We start from the raw sequence: 17248 nt of genomic DNA on the forward strand, positions 1-17248 counted from the left end.
GCATGTTATAGACAAACAGCATACCATTATACCAAGGGGTACAGAGTTTCCAAATTGAATGTACAAGTGACAACCTCACTCTCCTCCCCTGTTTCAAGTCCCCTGAGTGCCAGGCAGGGGTAGGTATTTGGCTCTCACTAGTATCCTTGATCCACTGGGTTGGCACAGAGTGGCAAACTGGTCATTACTCTGTTGGCAGGGATGGGAGGGACACCTAGGAATGACCAACCAGGATCACAGCAGCTCCTGAGAGGCAGATCTGGATCAGAAGCCAGACCACGTGGTTGTAAAGATAACAAACTCTCAATCATCTGTTTATCTGTGTGAAAGAATGAACATGCGGGACCAAGTGGTCCCTCAGTGGTCCTGGGAATGGGCGTTCCTGAGGTTTTCTTCATTGTATTATATTGTTTAAAGTCATGTGATAAATGACCATGTTTAGGTTTGGGAGTGGTGGTGGAGGGTGTGTGTGTGTGTGTGTGTGTGTTTCTGTGACACAACCCAGGGCCCTGTGAATGCTCTATCATTGAAGTACACCTCTAGACTGTGTAAGTAGCTTTTAAAAACCAGTTTTATTCAACACTAACACCAACTCCACGTGATTCTCCTATTTACAGTACTTGCTGTTCTTCCAGGAGACCTGAGTTCGGTTCTTGGTGCCCACATCAGGAGGATCACAACCACCTGTGTGACTCCAGCTCCAGAGGAACCAGTACTCTTTTCTGGTCTCTTCACGGACTCTCATATACAGTATGCACACTCACACACACTCACACACACAGACACACATTTATGCACACATACACATAAATGAAAATAAATCTGAAGTGCTCAAGTCAAAGGTTTGGGATCTGTTAAATGACTATATTTTTATTGAGATAAGACTATGTCCAGTACGAAACATCTGAAGTGTACAATTTAGCAACACCATCTGTCCAGCCACTGTCTCCATCTTCAAAATCGTTCTCACTCAAAACCTCAAACATGACTTTGTTCTCAGTAATCATTCCTTACTCCTCTCCCTTTAGTCCTGGAATCTAATCTCTTTCCTGTCCTGTGTGTGTGTGTGTGTGTGTGTGTGTGTGTGTGTGTGTGTGTGTGTGCGCCTGTGCATACACACTTGCATGCGGGCATGTATGTGCACATGTATGTGTATGTGTGTTTATGTGTATGTGGGTATGCATGTGTGCATGCTTGTATGTGTGTGCATCTGTATGCATGTGTGTACATGGGTGTGCATACATGTGCGTGTGCATGTACATGAGTGTGTGTATGTGTGTGTAGGTGTGCATGTGTAGGCCTGAGGACAACATCAGATATCTTCGTCTCCCACTCTCCATCTTTTAAGGCAGGGCCTCTCACTGAACCTGGAACTCTTATTGACGGACCATCAAATCGAGGGATCCCCCTGCCTCCATCTCCCTAGCACTAGACTACAGGCATCCCCACCTTCTTAGAAGCATGCTGGAGATCCAGACTCAGGTCAAAGTGCTTTGCAAACTGAACCATCACCTCAGCTCACCTTGATTTTTCAAATTATACAACCATCTGGCCCATTTCTCGTCAGACTTAAAAGCCACACCAGAGACAGGCGTTTACACTCAACACCACAGCAGCTTTCTGCACTAGCCAAGAAGAGAAACACCCAAACATGTGAATAATCCCTGAACAAGTGGACACAGAAACAAGGTCCACCCTCATAGCCACGCCCACTCTCATAGCCACGCCCAGTGAAACACTTCTCTACAATGACAAGGAAAGGCATTTGCTAGGTGCTACCATCGAGATGAACCTCACCCAGCCAAATAAAGACTCATGTTAAATGACACTATTTTTGTTCTACTGGATCTAAAAGAGGCCACCTCGTGAACCACTCAGTCTCCAAAGCATAGACCAGGCCTGCTTTCCTGCTTGTCTGCTCCCTGGGGTTTGAACTGGACCTTGCAAATCCACACAGAAAGTCACACCCCATCTTTCCTGGAACTCCCTAGGTAAGTCCCACACCAGAGCCACCCCCAGCCCCTTCCACCCACCCTACCCAACTCACCCACCCTAGACCCTCCATCCTCACCCTCAGCCCACCCCTTATCTTCTCCTGTGACATAAAAGCATGGAGCCACGCCCCCTCACAGCTATTGGTATTAGGGATTTTCTTTATAGAGTTCGTTTTCCTAGAACTGAAAGCAAAACAATGGGAAAAAAATCATCTGCGATGCTTTCAAAGCCTTCTGCAGCTAAGCTTCTCGGCAAACACGTCGAGAACATTTCCCCCAAAGTGTACAACTTAAATGGAAGACAAGCCTGGCCCCAAGACAAGGCCCCTACAGTCTAGGGCTTTGGGTACAAGAAAAAGCAAATAGGGTATCTCCACCCTAGCGGGGGACTCCAAGGCCAGAAGGGACAAGGGTTAAGCCCACAGGGGCTGAGACAGCTCAGATCCGCTGGAGGATTCTCTTCTGGATCCTCTTGGGTACTCCTCTCCTGAGCATAGGTATGTGGGGTAAAGAAAGAGAGTGACAACCCGAAGACAGACGCCACATCATGTGTATATCCACCTATGTGGGTGCCACACACACCAACATAGCTGAGATGCCCATCCCAACCCCCACCTGAGTATGGAACACAGCACCACTCCCGGGTCACACTTCAACCCCTAGCAGACCACCCTACCGGAATGGGAAAGGCCTCTTCCATTCTCAGGAGACCTGACTTCGGCTTCCCCTCCGTGCTGCTTCTGGAAACATCCTTGCCACCCCTGGTCCTTAAGGGTCACCTAGGAAGGACCTGTACAGTTTATGGGACTTGCCTCTGAGGATGTCACTCCACCCATTCTGGACACCTCCTCTTTGGGTACTTTCCCGGGTGCCTCTGTCACCACTCAGAGGTCCCTGGCTGAATCTCCAGAGTGGGTCCCGAAGTTCCCCATGGTCTAAGACCAGCCAGATAGACTTGTCTGGCCCAGTTCAATTTCCCCCGCCTTTTTGATGTCACATCCTGTCCCAGCCTGCCTCCCCTCCGGCCGCCGCCCTCCCTCCTCCCTTCCCGGGCAAGCGAGGCGCACCGGTCCCTCGGCGCCGCCCCCACCCGCGCCCCTCACCGAGCAAACTTTTGGCATCGCTGCAGCCCAGGCGCGCCGCCGAGCTCCGCAGGGCGCGCCTCTCCGCCGAGCCCGGGCGCGCGGGGACCCGCCTGGCGCGCAGGGAAAGCAAGCGCAGCCCCCGCCCCGCCAGCCCAGCCCTGCCCGAGAGGCAGTCGCGCCGGAACCGGGACCATAAATATGCAGAGCGGAGGCTCAGCGCAGCACAGCCCGCGCGCCGCCCGCCCCGGCTGCTGAGCAGGCGCCGCCGGAGCCCGAGCCGCGGCCGGAGCCCCAGCCCCAACCCCAGCCGGGAGCGCGTCCACGTCCCTGCAGCCGCCGGCCGCCAGCACCCAGGCCCCGCACGCCAGGACGTCGGAGTGGCCGTGAGACATGCAACCGGCCCGGAAGCTCCTCAGCCTCTTGGTCCTCCTGGTGATGGGCACTGAACTCACCCAAGTACGTGTGACCAACGCCATTTTCCTCTGCCAGGGCCACCGTGAGCGGGGCAAAGTCGGGGAGCTGTCCCCGGGGCTGGGGCTGAGGATGGGACTGGAGTGCCGGCTGGCCCCGGGCTTGAGGGAGGGGTGCAGACTGATATAGACCGGGTTTCCCCAGCCTTGGATCAAAGGGTTACAGCAGCCCCTCTCCCAAGACCACCTCCCCACTCCTGAGAAGTTCAGGGGGCAAACTGGGGGCTTCGTTTCCTGGGTTTGTCATCTGGTAGGGAAGACAGAGGCGACTGCCAAGCCCCCATGCATTCTTGCCAGTGGAGGTACCTAACTCCTGCCTCCCAACACACCCCCCTCGGGGACCCGACTGTCCCTTTGGGAACAACGCTACCCTCTGCGCGGTGGGCACGGTGCCACTAAGCCTTGGAAGGGCAGCTGCAAGGCGCTCGCTCGGGTGCATTGTTGGCTGTGGAGGATTTGCGGGCTGTGACCACACGCGGCTAGAGGCATGGGCGATGTGCTGTGTGCATGTGGGAAGGCTGGAGATGCCCAGTGCTCATCTGTCCAGAACAATGTACCGACCGGAGTGTGTTTCTGGGAGGGTATTCTCCATTTTAAAATTGCAGCTTGGGAGGCTGTGCGCTCCCAGCTGAGAGGCCGCTTTTCTACTAGGATGCTCAAGCTGGCAGGGAAGAGCCTGCCAGCTTTTGGGCTGTTCAAGAGTGACATTAAAATGCCCTTTGTGTCGTGCCACAGTGCCTTGGTCTGAGTTAAGACTCCCCCGCCTCTTGGCAGTCAAAACTCCAGGATGTCGATGGGCAGCCCACCTTTTAGTCCCAACCCCGGGTGCCCAGGCCCTCTCTGCCTCCCTCTGTTCATCTCTCAGAATAAAAGAGGAAACAAAAGAGAGAGGAGAGACCAGAGAGCAGTTGGGAGACCACAGACAGAAGACTCTGGAACAAGCTTCCCTTGTTCACCTGGAAGCCCCTGCTGGCTTGGCTGGCTATGTCCAGGACATACGGTTCAAACTCAACCTGACAGTGGGGTTTGATGTCCCACTTGCCCTCCGTGACTTTTGCCGGGAGCGTCCTGGACAGGCGTCCAGTTAGTCCTACAGATGGTCTTTGTGGAACTCTGGAAAGGGAGTTTCCTTGGTTCCTCTGGGAAAAGCATGGAGGAGGGTACTGACTGGGCATGGTGCATGGATGGATAAACACACACACCACGCACCTGTGTGCCACGAAGAGCCACACAGATCTTCCTTCGTGGAGTGGCAGCCTTACAAAGGGCAATGCCTTGTTTCCAACATATCTTGGCATAGGATAGCTGGTCCTGGGTGGGCTTGGAAGCAATTCTCCTCATAGACCCTTTTGCCCCTTCTGGAAACCTCTATGTCTCAATTGTCCAACCACAAGAGGATTTTCCTCCCTAAATCCTCTACCTGTCTTTTCAAAGATCTGCTGTTAGTGGAGAAAAAAAAAACTTAGCTCAACTTCAGTTAGATGCTTTGTCTCTATGTTGGTGTTTGCCCATTTGTCCTAACAGAGCCTCCAGGAAGCCCTTCAACAGACCCCTGCACACTCAGTAACCCCACCTCTGGGCTCTAGAAAGGGCTCCCTCCCTGCAAGCTGCCTTCAGGACCATGGCCAGCTCCCGAAGTCTCAAGCCAGTGTTTCAAAGACAATGAAGTTGTCACTTGCTTGCTTGGAAAGTTCTTTCTTAGAAATTGAGCCCTGAGGTTCCTCCCCCCCCCCCATCCCCAACAGGGCCTCTGAAGTCTCCTTTGTAGAATCTTGCCTGGGTAACCTGCTACCCTGACAGTGATGGGATTTCAGCACCAAGTCTCATGAATTTCTCTAATCATCCAACCATGTTGAGTCTAGGAAGGCTCCGCGCTCTCTCTCTCTCTCTGGGTTCTGAGGTCAGGGGCCCCATTGGGATAGGGACAGGTGGCTCTCACAGTCAGTGGTGACAGCTTGAGATGGGAGGCTGGGCTGCACTGAGTCAGTTAGTCCCTTAGGATATCCATGCCTGGAAATCTTTTTTTTCAGTCCTACTGTGACAAGAAACACTCAGACAACTTTGGGCCTCAGAAAGCATCTGTCTTCCACTCCCAGGCCAGGAAAAGTGCTCCCTGCAGCCACATTTGCTTTCAGCTCTTCCAAACAGTGGGGACCTAAAATCCCAGGGTGGTGGGTGTGGCCGGGTACAGGTGGGCATGAGAACCAGCCGCAGATGGATAGGCCAGCCCTGCCCATAATGAGGGCTGCCTGCGGGATCTAGGAAGGCAGGTGGGGGCATGGAGCACGTGCTGGGCCATCTGCTCTCCCAGCAGCTGGCTCAAGATGATCTATTCAATCAAATGCCAAGTACTGATTGATAGTTTGCTCCATGCAAAGCCAAAGCCCTCCTGAACTTTGTCCTCAGACAGAAGGCAGCTTGGTGTGACTTTGTTCTGTGGTTTTTAATAAAAAGCTGACATCGGTGCTCTTTGAGGGCAGTGTTGGTGACACCATCCTGAGCCTCCCAGTGGGGCACTGGATTGTTTGTTGTAGTCCTGAGCTGGGGGCGTGGCTGGGGCTCCCTGGTCTCCAGGCCTACACCAAGCCTTGGCTTAGATAGAAGCATGATCTGTGGGAGTCCGGTAAGGGCTGGGAAGCTCTGCAGCAAAGACCTTGACTGAGGAAGGTAGTTCATACTAGTCACACTAAGCACTGAGTCAGGTCTTTACCTCTCTGAGTCTTACCTTGCATCTTTTTAGAAAATGGAAGGTTAAATGGGATGACCTCATCACCTTATCTACTATCTGTCACAGCCGGCCGGTTCCTTTCTTGCATCTGCTCCACTCAGTGGCCCTTTTCTGTAACAACCCTTCCTTGGCCACAAACTGGTTGGATTTAGCCCCTTTCAGATATGAGCTTATGGTGACACACAAATCCAAGTCCTTGTCACCGTCACTTGAGGCTATACACTTTGTGGGAAGATTTGAGGCTCTGCCATGTCATTTAACACAAGAGTGGCTTACACCGAGTGCTCTAGCTGTCGATGGAAGGAGCTGGGAAGAAGGATAATATCCCAGCTGGGTGCTAGAGTCATTTCTGGGTGAGCCCAAGCAGGAAGATGACAAGGGAGACCAGGAAGGAGAGGGAGCTACAGAGGCTGCTGTAGACAAAGGGCCCAGAACCCTTCTTTCTTGTATCCCATGCTCCAGTGACTGCTGGGGGCCAGCTCCTCATTAGCCATCACACCCATCCCAGCATGGGCTATCACTAACAATCAGTGTCCCTGGTACCCTGGTGAGGCCAAAGCTGTAAATGCCGACAGAGCTTTCTCTCCTGCCTGCCACTGCTGTGGTTGTTGCTCCATTTCTGTCTTTATTGAGTGACTTCTGTGCACGTGATCCTGGACTCCTCAGTGGACTATCACTGTAGGTGCTTGCAGATATAACAAGCCTTTGTCCCACACAAGACACTTGGCCACACCTGGGTAGTTCTGTGGAGGGGACAAGTGGAGCCAGAGCTGGTGATGTTAACTTCATCTCCCAGAATCCCAGGAAGCCTGCATCATGGGGGTCCCATGGACACCTAGCTCATCTTCTCAGCCCCACCCCTCAGCCCAGCTCCTCCTCTGCCTGGTCACACAGACTGTGTGGGGCGGATGACAGGGAGCCAGGTGGTACTGGCTTTTCCTACAGATTTGATCTCAGAACTCACTCTTTGCACTACTGAGGGGTGGGTGATAGCTCTGAACACAAGTGCCCAGCTGCTAAGACACAGCACCCAGATACGTGGGTCTACCCTGCTCACAGGGAGGCTGGAGAACATGGGGGAAGGGGGGGAAGGACAGAGTGCAGTAAATCCCTCATACACACAACAATTTGCTTCCCATTCCCTCCTCAGCCCTCCACAGTCAAAAGCTAGTTAGTGGTTGTCTGCCTTGGGTAGTATTTACTATTACAGTTATCAGGCCCTGTAATCAGTATTAGCATCACCGCGTAAGGTGATACAAAACAAATTACCGGCTACAGTAAATTAGGTGTTCCAGGAACTGTAGGCCTGAACTGGCCTGATGGGGAGAGAAGCAGCTTGCAGCCTCCAGAGGTGTGGATGCTGTTTCTGTGAGGCTGGCAAAGACCAGTGGCCATTGGTTAGTTCTACTTCCAGGTGACCTAAGTTTCCACTGCAGCCCAACAGAGGGTGGGAGATGGAAAGTAAGACCTCCCCCTCCCCCCCTTACTCTTTTTCACATTGTTGCAGCTAGAGAAGCTCCCCAGGGGCTCAAGGTACTGGCAGGTTAGCCATTGCTGAGGGCTAACACTGTCTGGGTCATCCTTCATCAGGCATAAATGGGAGACATAGGGGGGCTCAACTTTTCATACCACAGTGTCCCTATGACCTGGGGTCATCTTTGTTCTTAAAATGAGGACACTGAGGCTCAGGGAGGAGGAGAAACCTCTGGGTGGGGGGGGGCAAATGCAGCCCCAGCTCTGTCTGACACCCAAAATTCAGGTGTCTGCTAAAACAGAGAGAAAAATAAACGGCTCTGTGTCGTGAAGCAGCAGAGAGAAGAGATGCCTGCTGTGTCCCCGGGTCACAGCAGCCTCTGTGGTGCAGAGCTGTGGGTGGTTATCTAGCTGTGGGACAAAATGCTGACATTCAAGGGGAAAGAACAAAGGGAACAGACATAGAGTCTGAAGCCCATGGTCAGGGTCTCTGTCTTCCCGCTAAGGCTCAGCCCTCAGGTGGGTCCTCTTGCCTGCAGAGACCCAGGGACATCTGATAATGCATGCTGAGGCTCCTTGGCTCAGTCTTAAAGCAATGCCAGGGGTTGGTTGACATTTATGCAGAATCTTGAGACTCCAGAAGTCACAAGTAGAACCTAGCCATGTGGAACAGATGTCATCTATGTGCAGGTCTCTAGATCACCCAAATCTCTGTGTGGGTGTGGCTTCACCACTTGCAAGATCTGTGCAGTTTGTGCAGTGCAGGGATGACCTGAATCTTCTCAGAGGGTTCAGCACTGTCTATGTGTGCCTTGCCTTTGTTTCAGGCTTCTTGAGAGTAGGTTTTCTGCCTAAACCATCTTCTATTCTCTACATCTGTGTTAAAGTTCATGGCCACAGCTCAGGTGACAGTCAGTGAGAGTGGTTTCTTTACAGAAATGAACATAGCTATCTCTTGCTCCACAGAACTGACACCCTAAAATATAACTCAGCTGGTGGAGTGCTTGCCTGGCACACATGCAAGCACTTCTGAGTTCTGCCCTTGATACCACTTAAAACTGAGCTTGGTGGAAAACACCTGAGAAGGAGTAGAGGCTGCGGGATCCAAAGCTTGGTGTCAGTGAGTTTGGGGTCAGCCTGGGCTACTCAAAACCCTATCCCAAAATAAAGTCTGAAGCCAGGTGTGATGGCTTATGCCTGTAATCCCAACATTTAGGAGGCTGAGGCAGAAGGATTGCCTTGAGTTTGAGGCCTGGGCTACAGAATAAGACCATTTCTCTATAACACACACACACACACACACACACACACACACACACACACACACACACATGAGAGAGAGGATGCTGATTCCTTAGCAACTCTGATTAGTAGTGACCATACTTACCTAAAACAATTCTATTCAATCTCGTGGTCTCATCTCACCCCTGAGGACTTATGTTCCTGCTCAGAGCTGCCCCCAGGATACAAACTTGCTCTTCTGCAGGCTTTGAGAAGGGAACTTCCCACTGACTGTGGGTGATATCTGGTGGTGGCTGAGGGTCAAAGGGAGAACACAGGTGTATTTCTCAGTGCATCTCAGGTACATTTAGCATAGCAGAACTCAAAGAAACGGGGAGACGCTTTTCCAGCAATCGTGCCTTTAGTATGTGAGTCCCTACACCCAGCCACCCACCCAACACATGGCTACCCCTGCTCTGTTACATGGCACTGCCTGGCCCGAGTCTATTCTTGTGATTCAGCTGTGTGTGGCAGTCATGGAGAAGGCTCGACTATTGTCCTGTGCCTCCTATCAGTAGCATAAGGATTCACAGACAGTTTTCCCCCCAAGATAGCACAATCTTTGTTAGAGAATCTTCATAGCTCAGCTTTGGCTCTGCAGAGGGGACAGGGTTCAGAGAAAGTCAAGCTTGGCAAGCAGGAGCTTGGTCTACAGGGTCTGACAGCATCAGGGTCCACTGCTGAGCAGGTATGACATCTCCAACATTCCTCCACACCCTGCTGGTCACCCCCAGTCAACGTGTTGTCTCTAATCATGCATAGTTTAATTCACATCTAGGTCAGGTGCTGCTGCCAGAGTAGTCAGCCCATCCTCAGCCGTGGCAACTCCCCTCTCTTGGGAAGGAGGAAATAAAGTCTTATAGCTCCCGGAAACTGCAGGTTAGCCCCAAGGGGAATGTGTCCACCAGGAAGTGCCACTCCCAGGGTTTGGCTCCAGTTCTGCCAGACAGTTCTGGGTACGTGGGCTGAGCCTTCCCACAGACATTAATGAAAGAGGCTGGAGAGAGGCAGAGGCACTGCTAAGGCCCAAGGGAGCAGCATGGCAGTCGGCTCTCTGGATGAACAGAGAGCAGTCGCACATCTAATGAGCCAGAAATACAGAAGATCGGGCATCAGTGGGGGACAGTCTTAAGGACAGCTGAGGGTTGTGGAGTCTTTTGCTAGGAGGGTGTGGCACTTGCTCACTGGGAGACTTGAATCGTTGGAACCAGAGTAGAAGAGAAAGGGACAAAATATCAGAGGACCTCGGGTCCCTGGATTAGCTGTCTTGCTGGCTCTACTGATAAACCCCAAACTCAGTGGCTCCTGATGGCTGCAGTGTGATTCCTGCCCATAACTGAGCTGGACCTGGAACCTCTGCCTTCTCACTCAGGGCCACAGGGAAGAACAGCCCCTCTCTCCGTCACTTCCCATGATATAGACAGAGAGCAAGGGCACCAAGACACGAGTAGCCCCCAGGGCTGCTCAGAGAGGCCAACCATGGCGGGTCATATACCCTTGGCCTGTGGGTGGTCTAGAGTGCAAAGAGCCAGGCTGAGATGGGATGCGGGTGGCAAGCACAGCTCCACCCATCTGTGCTCCCAAAGCCCTGTGCTTCTGGAGGACACATATGGGCTTATGTGGGAGACGTATGGCCTGCCTACCCATGGGGCCTTTTGTGGCTACTGGAAGACTGTCCTGTGCTAAATACAATCATTTTCCTATTCCCAGAATGTTCTGTCTGCCTCAGAGAAAGATGAGAAGGATGGAGACAGGGAAAGAAGTAGCTCCACGTGGGAACTCTTCTGTTAATCTCTCTGCCCCGTTGGTCTCTCTCGGCCCTCTCTGTCTGTCGTCCCTCTGTCTCTGTCCCCCTCTGCCTCTATTCCTCTCTGTGTGTCTCTTTGTCTCTATCTTCCTTTCTCAATGTTCAATGTCTATCCATCTTCATCTATCTCTCTATTTCTCTGTCTTTATTTCAGCCCCACTATTTCAGTCTCTTCTGTCTCCATTACTCCTCTCTCTCTTTCTCTGTCTCTCACCCACCTCCCTTTCCTCTCTCCTTCTTGTCAGTTCTTTTCTTTTCCTCCTTTCTTCCCCCTCTCCTTTTTAAATTATTTGGAACGAGGCCACATAGACATTGTTATACTTCAACCTGTCATCCAGACTTTGTCTTACGGAACTCTCCTTTGCGAGGGAGCATTAAGAACTGAACTGGAGACCGGCTTCCCTCCAGGTGGTCACTGCCAGCCCTGACACCTGAGCAGGCTCCTACCCGGGGGGGGGGGGGGGGGGGGGGGGGGGGGGGGGCCTCCATTCTCTGGTGGTGAGGTGGTGCGAGTGAACTGCGCATGCCTATCCTTCATGGTCCTGTCATTGCCAGGCAATCCCTTAGCATCCCTTACCCTGCATGTACCAAGTGCTAGCCCCTCTCTGAGGGTCATGTCTGGGCAAGTGTCCTGTACCAGCCTGTAGACTTGGCCCTCACTTTCAGAGCTGAGGAACTCAGGCTATGGAGGGTCAGGATTCTTGTGTCCTGGTTGTTGATACAACTGTGCGGATTCCAAGCCAAGACTGGTAAGGGGAGGGCAAGAGAATAGAGATCTGGCAGTGTGACTCACCACAGGTAACAGAACCCCAGGCCTTCTGAGACCTTACCAGCTTCAAGAGCCAGAGGGCTCCGACTGATTCCCTGGGTCATCAGGATGAGAGCTGTATGGGATACACACTCCTGGCACTCAGGAGACTGGTGCCAAGTTATCCAAGGGGAAGGGGCACTAACTACCCTGCTTATGGGATCTTCCCTGAGAATGGGCTGTGTTTCCACACTGCCTGGGCCAAATATGCAAGCGAGCTGGGAGTAGCACTCCCCTGTAATCTTCTGAGACCACCCAGTGACATCCCGGATGGCAAATCCACAGGTGTGGGAAAAAAAAAACCTCATGAGGGGGATGGAGGAGTCCGGCGGCGGGTTCCCATGGTGGTCGGCAGCGGGGTCCCGGGTGGGCTTTCCACACCACCAGCAGAGGGTCCCACATTCACACAGCTGCTGTGGGCGGGCTGGCAGCTGCCTCAGGAAGGTTCAGGCCCTGGAGACACGTGGAGTCCAATTTTCCAAAGCTTTTATTGTTCATGGCGTGGTGAATGGGTATAGATGGTTCGCGCTCCCCCACAAAAGCCAGGGGAGCCTGGCTTTTATAGGGAGGGAGGAAAGGGGAGGGAATAACTTAATTAGTTACGCCCCCCCCAGCCTTTAGATAACTCATTAATATTTTAATCTCTGGAGGTGGAGACCTGTCAATCACACCCTCTACCTGCATCCTGAAGGGCACAGGTTGAATGGAGATCAGACCTCGTGTCAGGAGCCTGGGTTCTGGGGTGTGGCCGAACCCACAACCCAAGAACCAGGATACCCTTCCACAGCACAACACATAGGACTGTCTGGGCGCAGCACCTGCTCCATCAGTGTGATGACTATTCAGTGGCAAATGTGGGCTAGCCCTTGTTTCAAGGGAAATCATGTAGAAATTGGGGCTTGAGTTTCTCTTTAAGAACACTGGCTGCTGGCTGGCACCATGGACACTTTAATGTAAATGCCTGTATTCTGCCACAATCCAAAGATCACTTCTGGAAGTGTGTGTAGAACACTAAATCAAATGGCACTTAACACCAGCTCTTTCAGATGTCCTTCACAAAAGCTTTAGGAACAGTAGAGCCTCCTGCCAGATCTGGAAAGAGACTGCGCAGGACTTTGCTTTGGACCTGAAAGAATAGGAAGGGATTAGTTTGAACCTCTCAGTTCAGGTGAAGGTGGAGCAACTTGGTACAGGTGAGAGAGGTTGCAGTACAGTTGGAGAGATTGGGGTACAGGTAGAAAGAGTTTTGTGCAGGTGGAGAGGCTCAGGTGCAGGTGGAGAGGCTCAGGTGCAGGTGGAGAGGCTCAGGTGCAGGTGGAGAGGCTCAGGTGCAGGTGCAGAGGCTCAGGTGCAGGTGCAGAGGCTCAGGTGCAGGTGCAGAGGCTCGGGTGCAGGTGCAGAGGCTCAGGTGCAGGTGGAGAGGCTCAGGTGCAGGTGGAGAGGCTCAGGTGCAGGTGCAGAGGCTCAGGTGCAGGTGCAGAGGCTCAGGTGCAGGTGCAGAGGCTCAGGTGCAGGTGGAGAGGCTCAGGTGCAGGTGGAGAGGCTCAGGTGCAGGTGCAGAGGCTCAGGTGCAGGTGCAGAGGCTCGGGTGCAGGTGCAGAAGCTCAGGTGCAGGTGGAGAGTGCAGAGGCTCAGGTGCAGGTGCAGAGGCTCGGGTGCAGGTGCAGAAGCTCAGGTGCAGGTGGAGAGTGCAGAGGCTCAGGTGCAGGTGCAGAGGCTCGAGTGCAGGTGCAGAAGTTCAAGTGCAGGTGGAGAGGCTAGGGTGCAGGTGGAGAGGCTCAGGTGCAGGTGGAGAGGCTCAGGTGCAGGTGGAGAGGCTCAGGTGCAGGTGCAGAGGCTCAGGTGCAGGTGCAGAGGCTCAGGCGCAGGTGCAGAGGCTCAGGCGCAGGTGCAGAGGCTCAGGCGCAGGTGGAGAGGCTCAGGTGCAGGTGGAGAGGCTCAGGTGCAGGTGCAGAGGCTCAGGTGCAGGTGCAGAGGCTCGGGTGCAGGTGCAGAAGCTCAGGTGCAGGTGGAGAGGCTCAGGTGCAGGTGGAGAGGCTCAGGTGCAGGTGCAGAGGCTCAGGCGCAGGTGGAGAGGCTCAGGTGCAGGTGGAGAGGCTCAGGTGCAGGTGCAGAGGCTCAGGTGCAGGTGCAGAGGCTCAGGCGCAGGTGGAGAGGCTCAGGCGCAGGTGGAGAGGCTCAGGTGCAGGTGCAGAGGCTCGAGTGCAGGTGCAGAAGTTCAGGTGCAGGTGGAGAGTGCAGAGGCTCAGGTGCAGGTGCAGAGGCTCGAGTGCAGGTGCAGAAGTTCAGGTGCAGGTGGAGAGTGCAGAGGCTCAGGTGCAGGTGCAGAGGCTCGAGTGCAGGTGCAGAAGTTCAAGTGCAGGTGGAGAGGCTAGGGTGCAGGTGGAGAGGCTCAGGTGCAGGTGGAGAGGCTCAGGTGCAGGTGGAGAGGCTCAGGTGCAGGTGCAGAGGCTCAGGTGCAGGTGCAGAGGCTCAGGTGCAGGTGGAGAGGCTCAGGTGCAGGTGGAGAGGCTCAGGTGCAGGTGCAGAGGCTCAGGTGCAGGTGCTGAGGCTCAGGTGCAGGTTCAGAGGCTCAGGTGCAGATGGAGAGGCTCAGATGCAGGTGGAGAGGCTAGGGTGCAGGTGCAGAGGCTCAGGTGCAGGTGCAGAGGCTCTGGTGCAGGTGCAGAGGTGCAGGTGCAGAGGCTCAGGTGCAGGTGGAGAGGCTCAGGTACATGTGGAAAGATGCAGGTACAAGTTGCGAGACCTGGGTTCAAGTGAGAGGCTCAGATGTGGCTGCAGGTGTAGAGGCTCAGGTGCAGGTGGAAAGAAAATCAGATGTTGGATCTGAAAGGGTAATTCTGTATTCAGTGTGCACCTCTGTTCCAATCACATTACGAAATGATCAGATGTGTGTTTCTTCAGTTCTCTGTTAATTTAGACACATTCTGAGGTGATGACCAGTTTTGACAAGCATCAGTGTGAGTAGGGTTAGAATTTTCTTCTACCTGGCCTAATGATTGCCCTTTGATGTCAGCTTGGTTCCCAACAGCCAGATCCCCTCTGGTGCATTCTTTGTGAGTTGATCAACTACATTGAGTCTCATTCATGTCTTAGGGGAGCCTGGAACCTCTGCCCCGCCCCCCCCCCGGGCTTAGAAGAACTATGGGCTGGAGATCATGTCTTCAAGTCATGCCACAGTGACCTGTCGTGGTGAGGGTGGGAGACAGTTCCTGGCCAGTGGTACTCAGGGCTACCTACTCATTCCTGGGACTACAAACCCAAGCCTCACTGTTGCAGACTCCTTGAATTCCATTTCCTTTCAAAAGCCCAGCTAAGTTAAGCTCCTCCAATTCTTGGCAGTAATTGAGAATCCTGTGGAAATTGCTCACCTAAAGTGGAGTCAGGAGCTCTTCGAAACCACTATGGTTATATGAATATATGGTTATATCTATACGGTTATAAATCCCCCACCCAGAAGGGATCTCTCCTTATGGGAAACTACCTTCACTACCTTCACTGCTTGTGGTATTTGACTGAGAGCAGCTCCAGAGGCATGTCAGGACTCGGGGCCATCACACCTCATATCAAAGCCCAGCTCTGCCGCCTGCCTGCACAGGTTGCTGGCTGAGCCTATGTTTGTCATTTGAAATGGTGACAATGACTTGCCAGAGCAGGCTAGTCTTGTTCCTACACTGATTCTTTATCCTAATAACATCATAGGGGAAGCTACTATTGTTAAGCCCATTTTACAGATGAGAGAGCTGAGTCACAATAAGGCTCTTAGCTAGGTCACTGTCTCATGGAAGTTCATGACAGAGCTCCCCTTGACCCCAAGGTCACTTGACCTCTGCACCTGCACTTGACCTCTGGGAGGGACATCTGCCCATCAGACAGCAGGAAAAGTTTAATGGTGCTTGGCCATGGAGTGTGCCTAACAAAGACAATTATGGTCTCCACGTTGTATCTGACATGGAGCTTAGGTTGTGCTGTACCTTGTATCTTGCACTAAGTAGATATTTAAAAAAGGTGTGACTCCTGAGATGGCTTGAGAATTTTGTGGACTGGACTGGCCTGGATTTAAAATTGTTGATAAACATTAACCTTTGTGTAGTCAAAAGCAAGTGAGCAGGCACAGCCATGGCCCTGAATCTGTGGAAATGCCTGGCAGGGAAAGTAGGGCAGAGCCTTGCATCTCCGGATGCTGAATCCAGCAAGACCACTGGGTGTGACTGGCCTGTAGTACCAGATTTCACCGAGAGATGGCGGCCTTCCCTAACAGGTGTAATTTGCTGGCATCTGACCCAAACCGGAGGCACCAATGAATGCCATGCATTAACCAGAGAAACAACTCCAATTGACTTCTTGAGCCAGCAGGGCTCACACCCAGCACTCAGGCCAGAATCATCTTGGCTGTTGTTGAAGTTTTCTCTGCAAATGGGGGCTGAACAGAGAGAGACAAGCCCCAGAAAGATGTCATATCCCTCTTGGCAGACACAAGGAAGCCTGCCTTTGTTCTGACATCTCTTCCAAACCCCCTTGCAGGGAATCTATAATTGACCAGGTGGGAAAGAATTGCGCTCTCTCTCTCTCTCTCTCTCTCTCTCTCTCTCTCTCTCTCTCTCTCTCTCTCTCTCTCTCTCTCTCTCTCTCTCTGTCGGCGGGGAGTGAGGGGTTGTGTAGGCTGGCTTTCCCTGCCCGGGGCTGGAATAACTTGGAGGGATGCCTACAGAACCTGGCTTTCCTCAGTTAGAGGGCTGCTTCAAAGTCAAAAGCACTATGAAGTTGTTTTTGGCGGCTGCGCTGTTGTGCTGAGACTTACAAGTCTTGGCACAGATACAGCTAAGCTTGCCTGCCCCCTGAGCTGAGAGGGACCCCGTCCATCTAAACCTACAGGAGAGACCCCAGAAACTCTACCCTCCAATGCACGTACCATAGCCCACAATCATGGGTGTGGTCCCTCTGGTTCTTCCTGAGCGCTAGGCTTCCAGCAGCTCCTGATGGTAGGTGGGCGCACTCTCCTTCATCCTGTACTGTGCACAGCGGGCATACCATCCTCCTCCAGTCCCCTCTCTTTTCAAACCTGCTCCCAGAAGTCCACAGTGTTCCCCCCGCTAGGAAGTCCAACTGTCCCTTCCTTCTGAGGCACTTGTCCAAGGTTCCCAACAGAGTCTTTCACTTTGTAGCTACCTCTTTTCTCCTGCGCGGGCACTGGAGACTCGGCCCAAGCTCCACTTTCTCCCTGGGGCTCAAGAGACACCCCAAACTGACTGGACTCAATCAATCCACCTGGGGAGACAAGCCCAGCAGCAAGGGAGGAGACCCTTGACCACAGCAGGCTGGGTCTCGGCAAGACAGAGTCATCAGGGTGACCGAGAGAGTTGGGGAGGGAGGGCTGTGGATGGGTGCCATGCAACATTCTTGAGGTTTGGTTTTGGGGTTTTGTTTTTTGTTTTTTGTTTTTTGATGGGTTTTTTGTGGCGGAGTGTTATCCGTCCTCCTGGGTGACCCTAACTCTTCGGCCGACGGTTTGCAGACCTCTCTGCCTGCAGCCAGGGGGCGGCGCGGAGCCGGAGCGCGGAGGAAAAATCCACCCATTTCCTGGGCAGATTGCGTCGGCCGC

General features: G+C 53.1%; 1 protein-coding gene and 1 long non-coding RNA gene across 3 annotated transcripts in view; one reads left to right on the forward strand and one right to left on the reverse strand.

The window, feature by feature from the left end:
* The window catches only part of LOC143441244 (uncharacterized), a 30786-nt gene extending 26925 nt beyond the window's left edge, over window positions 1-3861 (reverse strand). Inside the window, exon 1 of one of the 2 annotated variants that reach the window (XR_013108460.1) lies at window positions 3532-3861. This is a non-coding gene — a long non-coding RNA (uncharacterized LOC143441244). Of the gene's footprint in view, window positions 1-3097; window positions 3181-3531 lie in introns of those variants that run through there. The other variant, XR_013108461.1, reaches the window with a different exon arrangement.
* Olfm1 (olfactomedin 1) overlaps window positions 3194-17248 on the forward strand; it is a 38909-nt gene continuing 24854 nt past the window's right edge. The window contains exon 1 of the mRNA XM_034494851.2: window positions 3194-3535. Within this exon, the coding sequence (XP_034350742.1) occupies window positions 3470-3535 (66 nt within the window). The 5' untranslated portion in view covers window positions 3194-3469. The remainder of the gene's footprint in view (window positions 3536-17248) is intronic.

The sequence above is a fragment of the Arvicanthis niloticus genome, chromosome 2 (assembly GCF_011762505.2).
Source record: "Arvicanthis niloticus isolate mArvNil1 chromosome 2, mArvNil1.pat.X, whole genome shotgun sequence".
NCBI lineage: Eukaryota > Metazoa > Chordata > Mammalia > Rodentia > Muridae > Arvicanthis > Arvicanthis niloticus.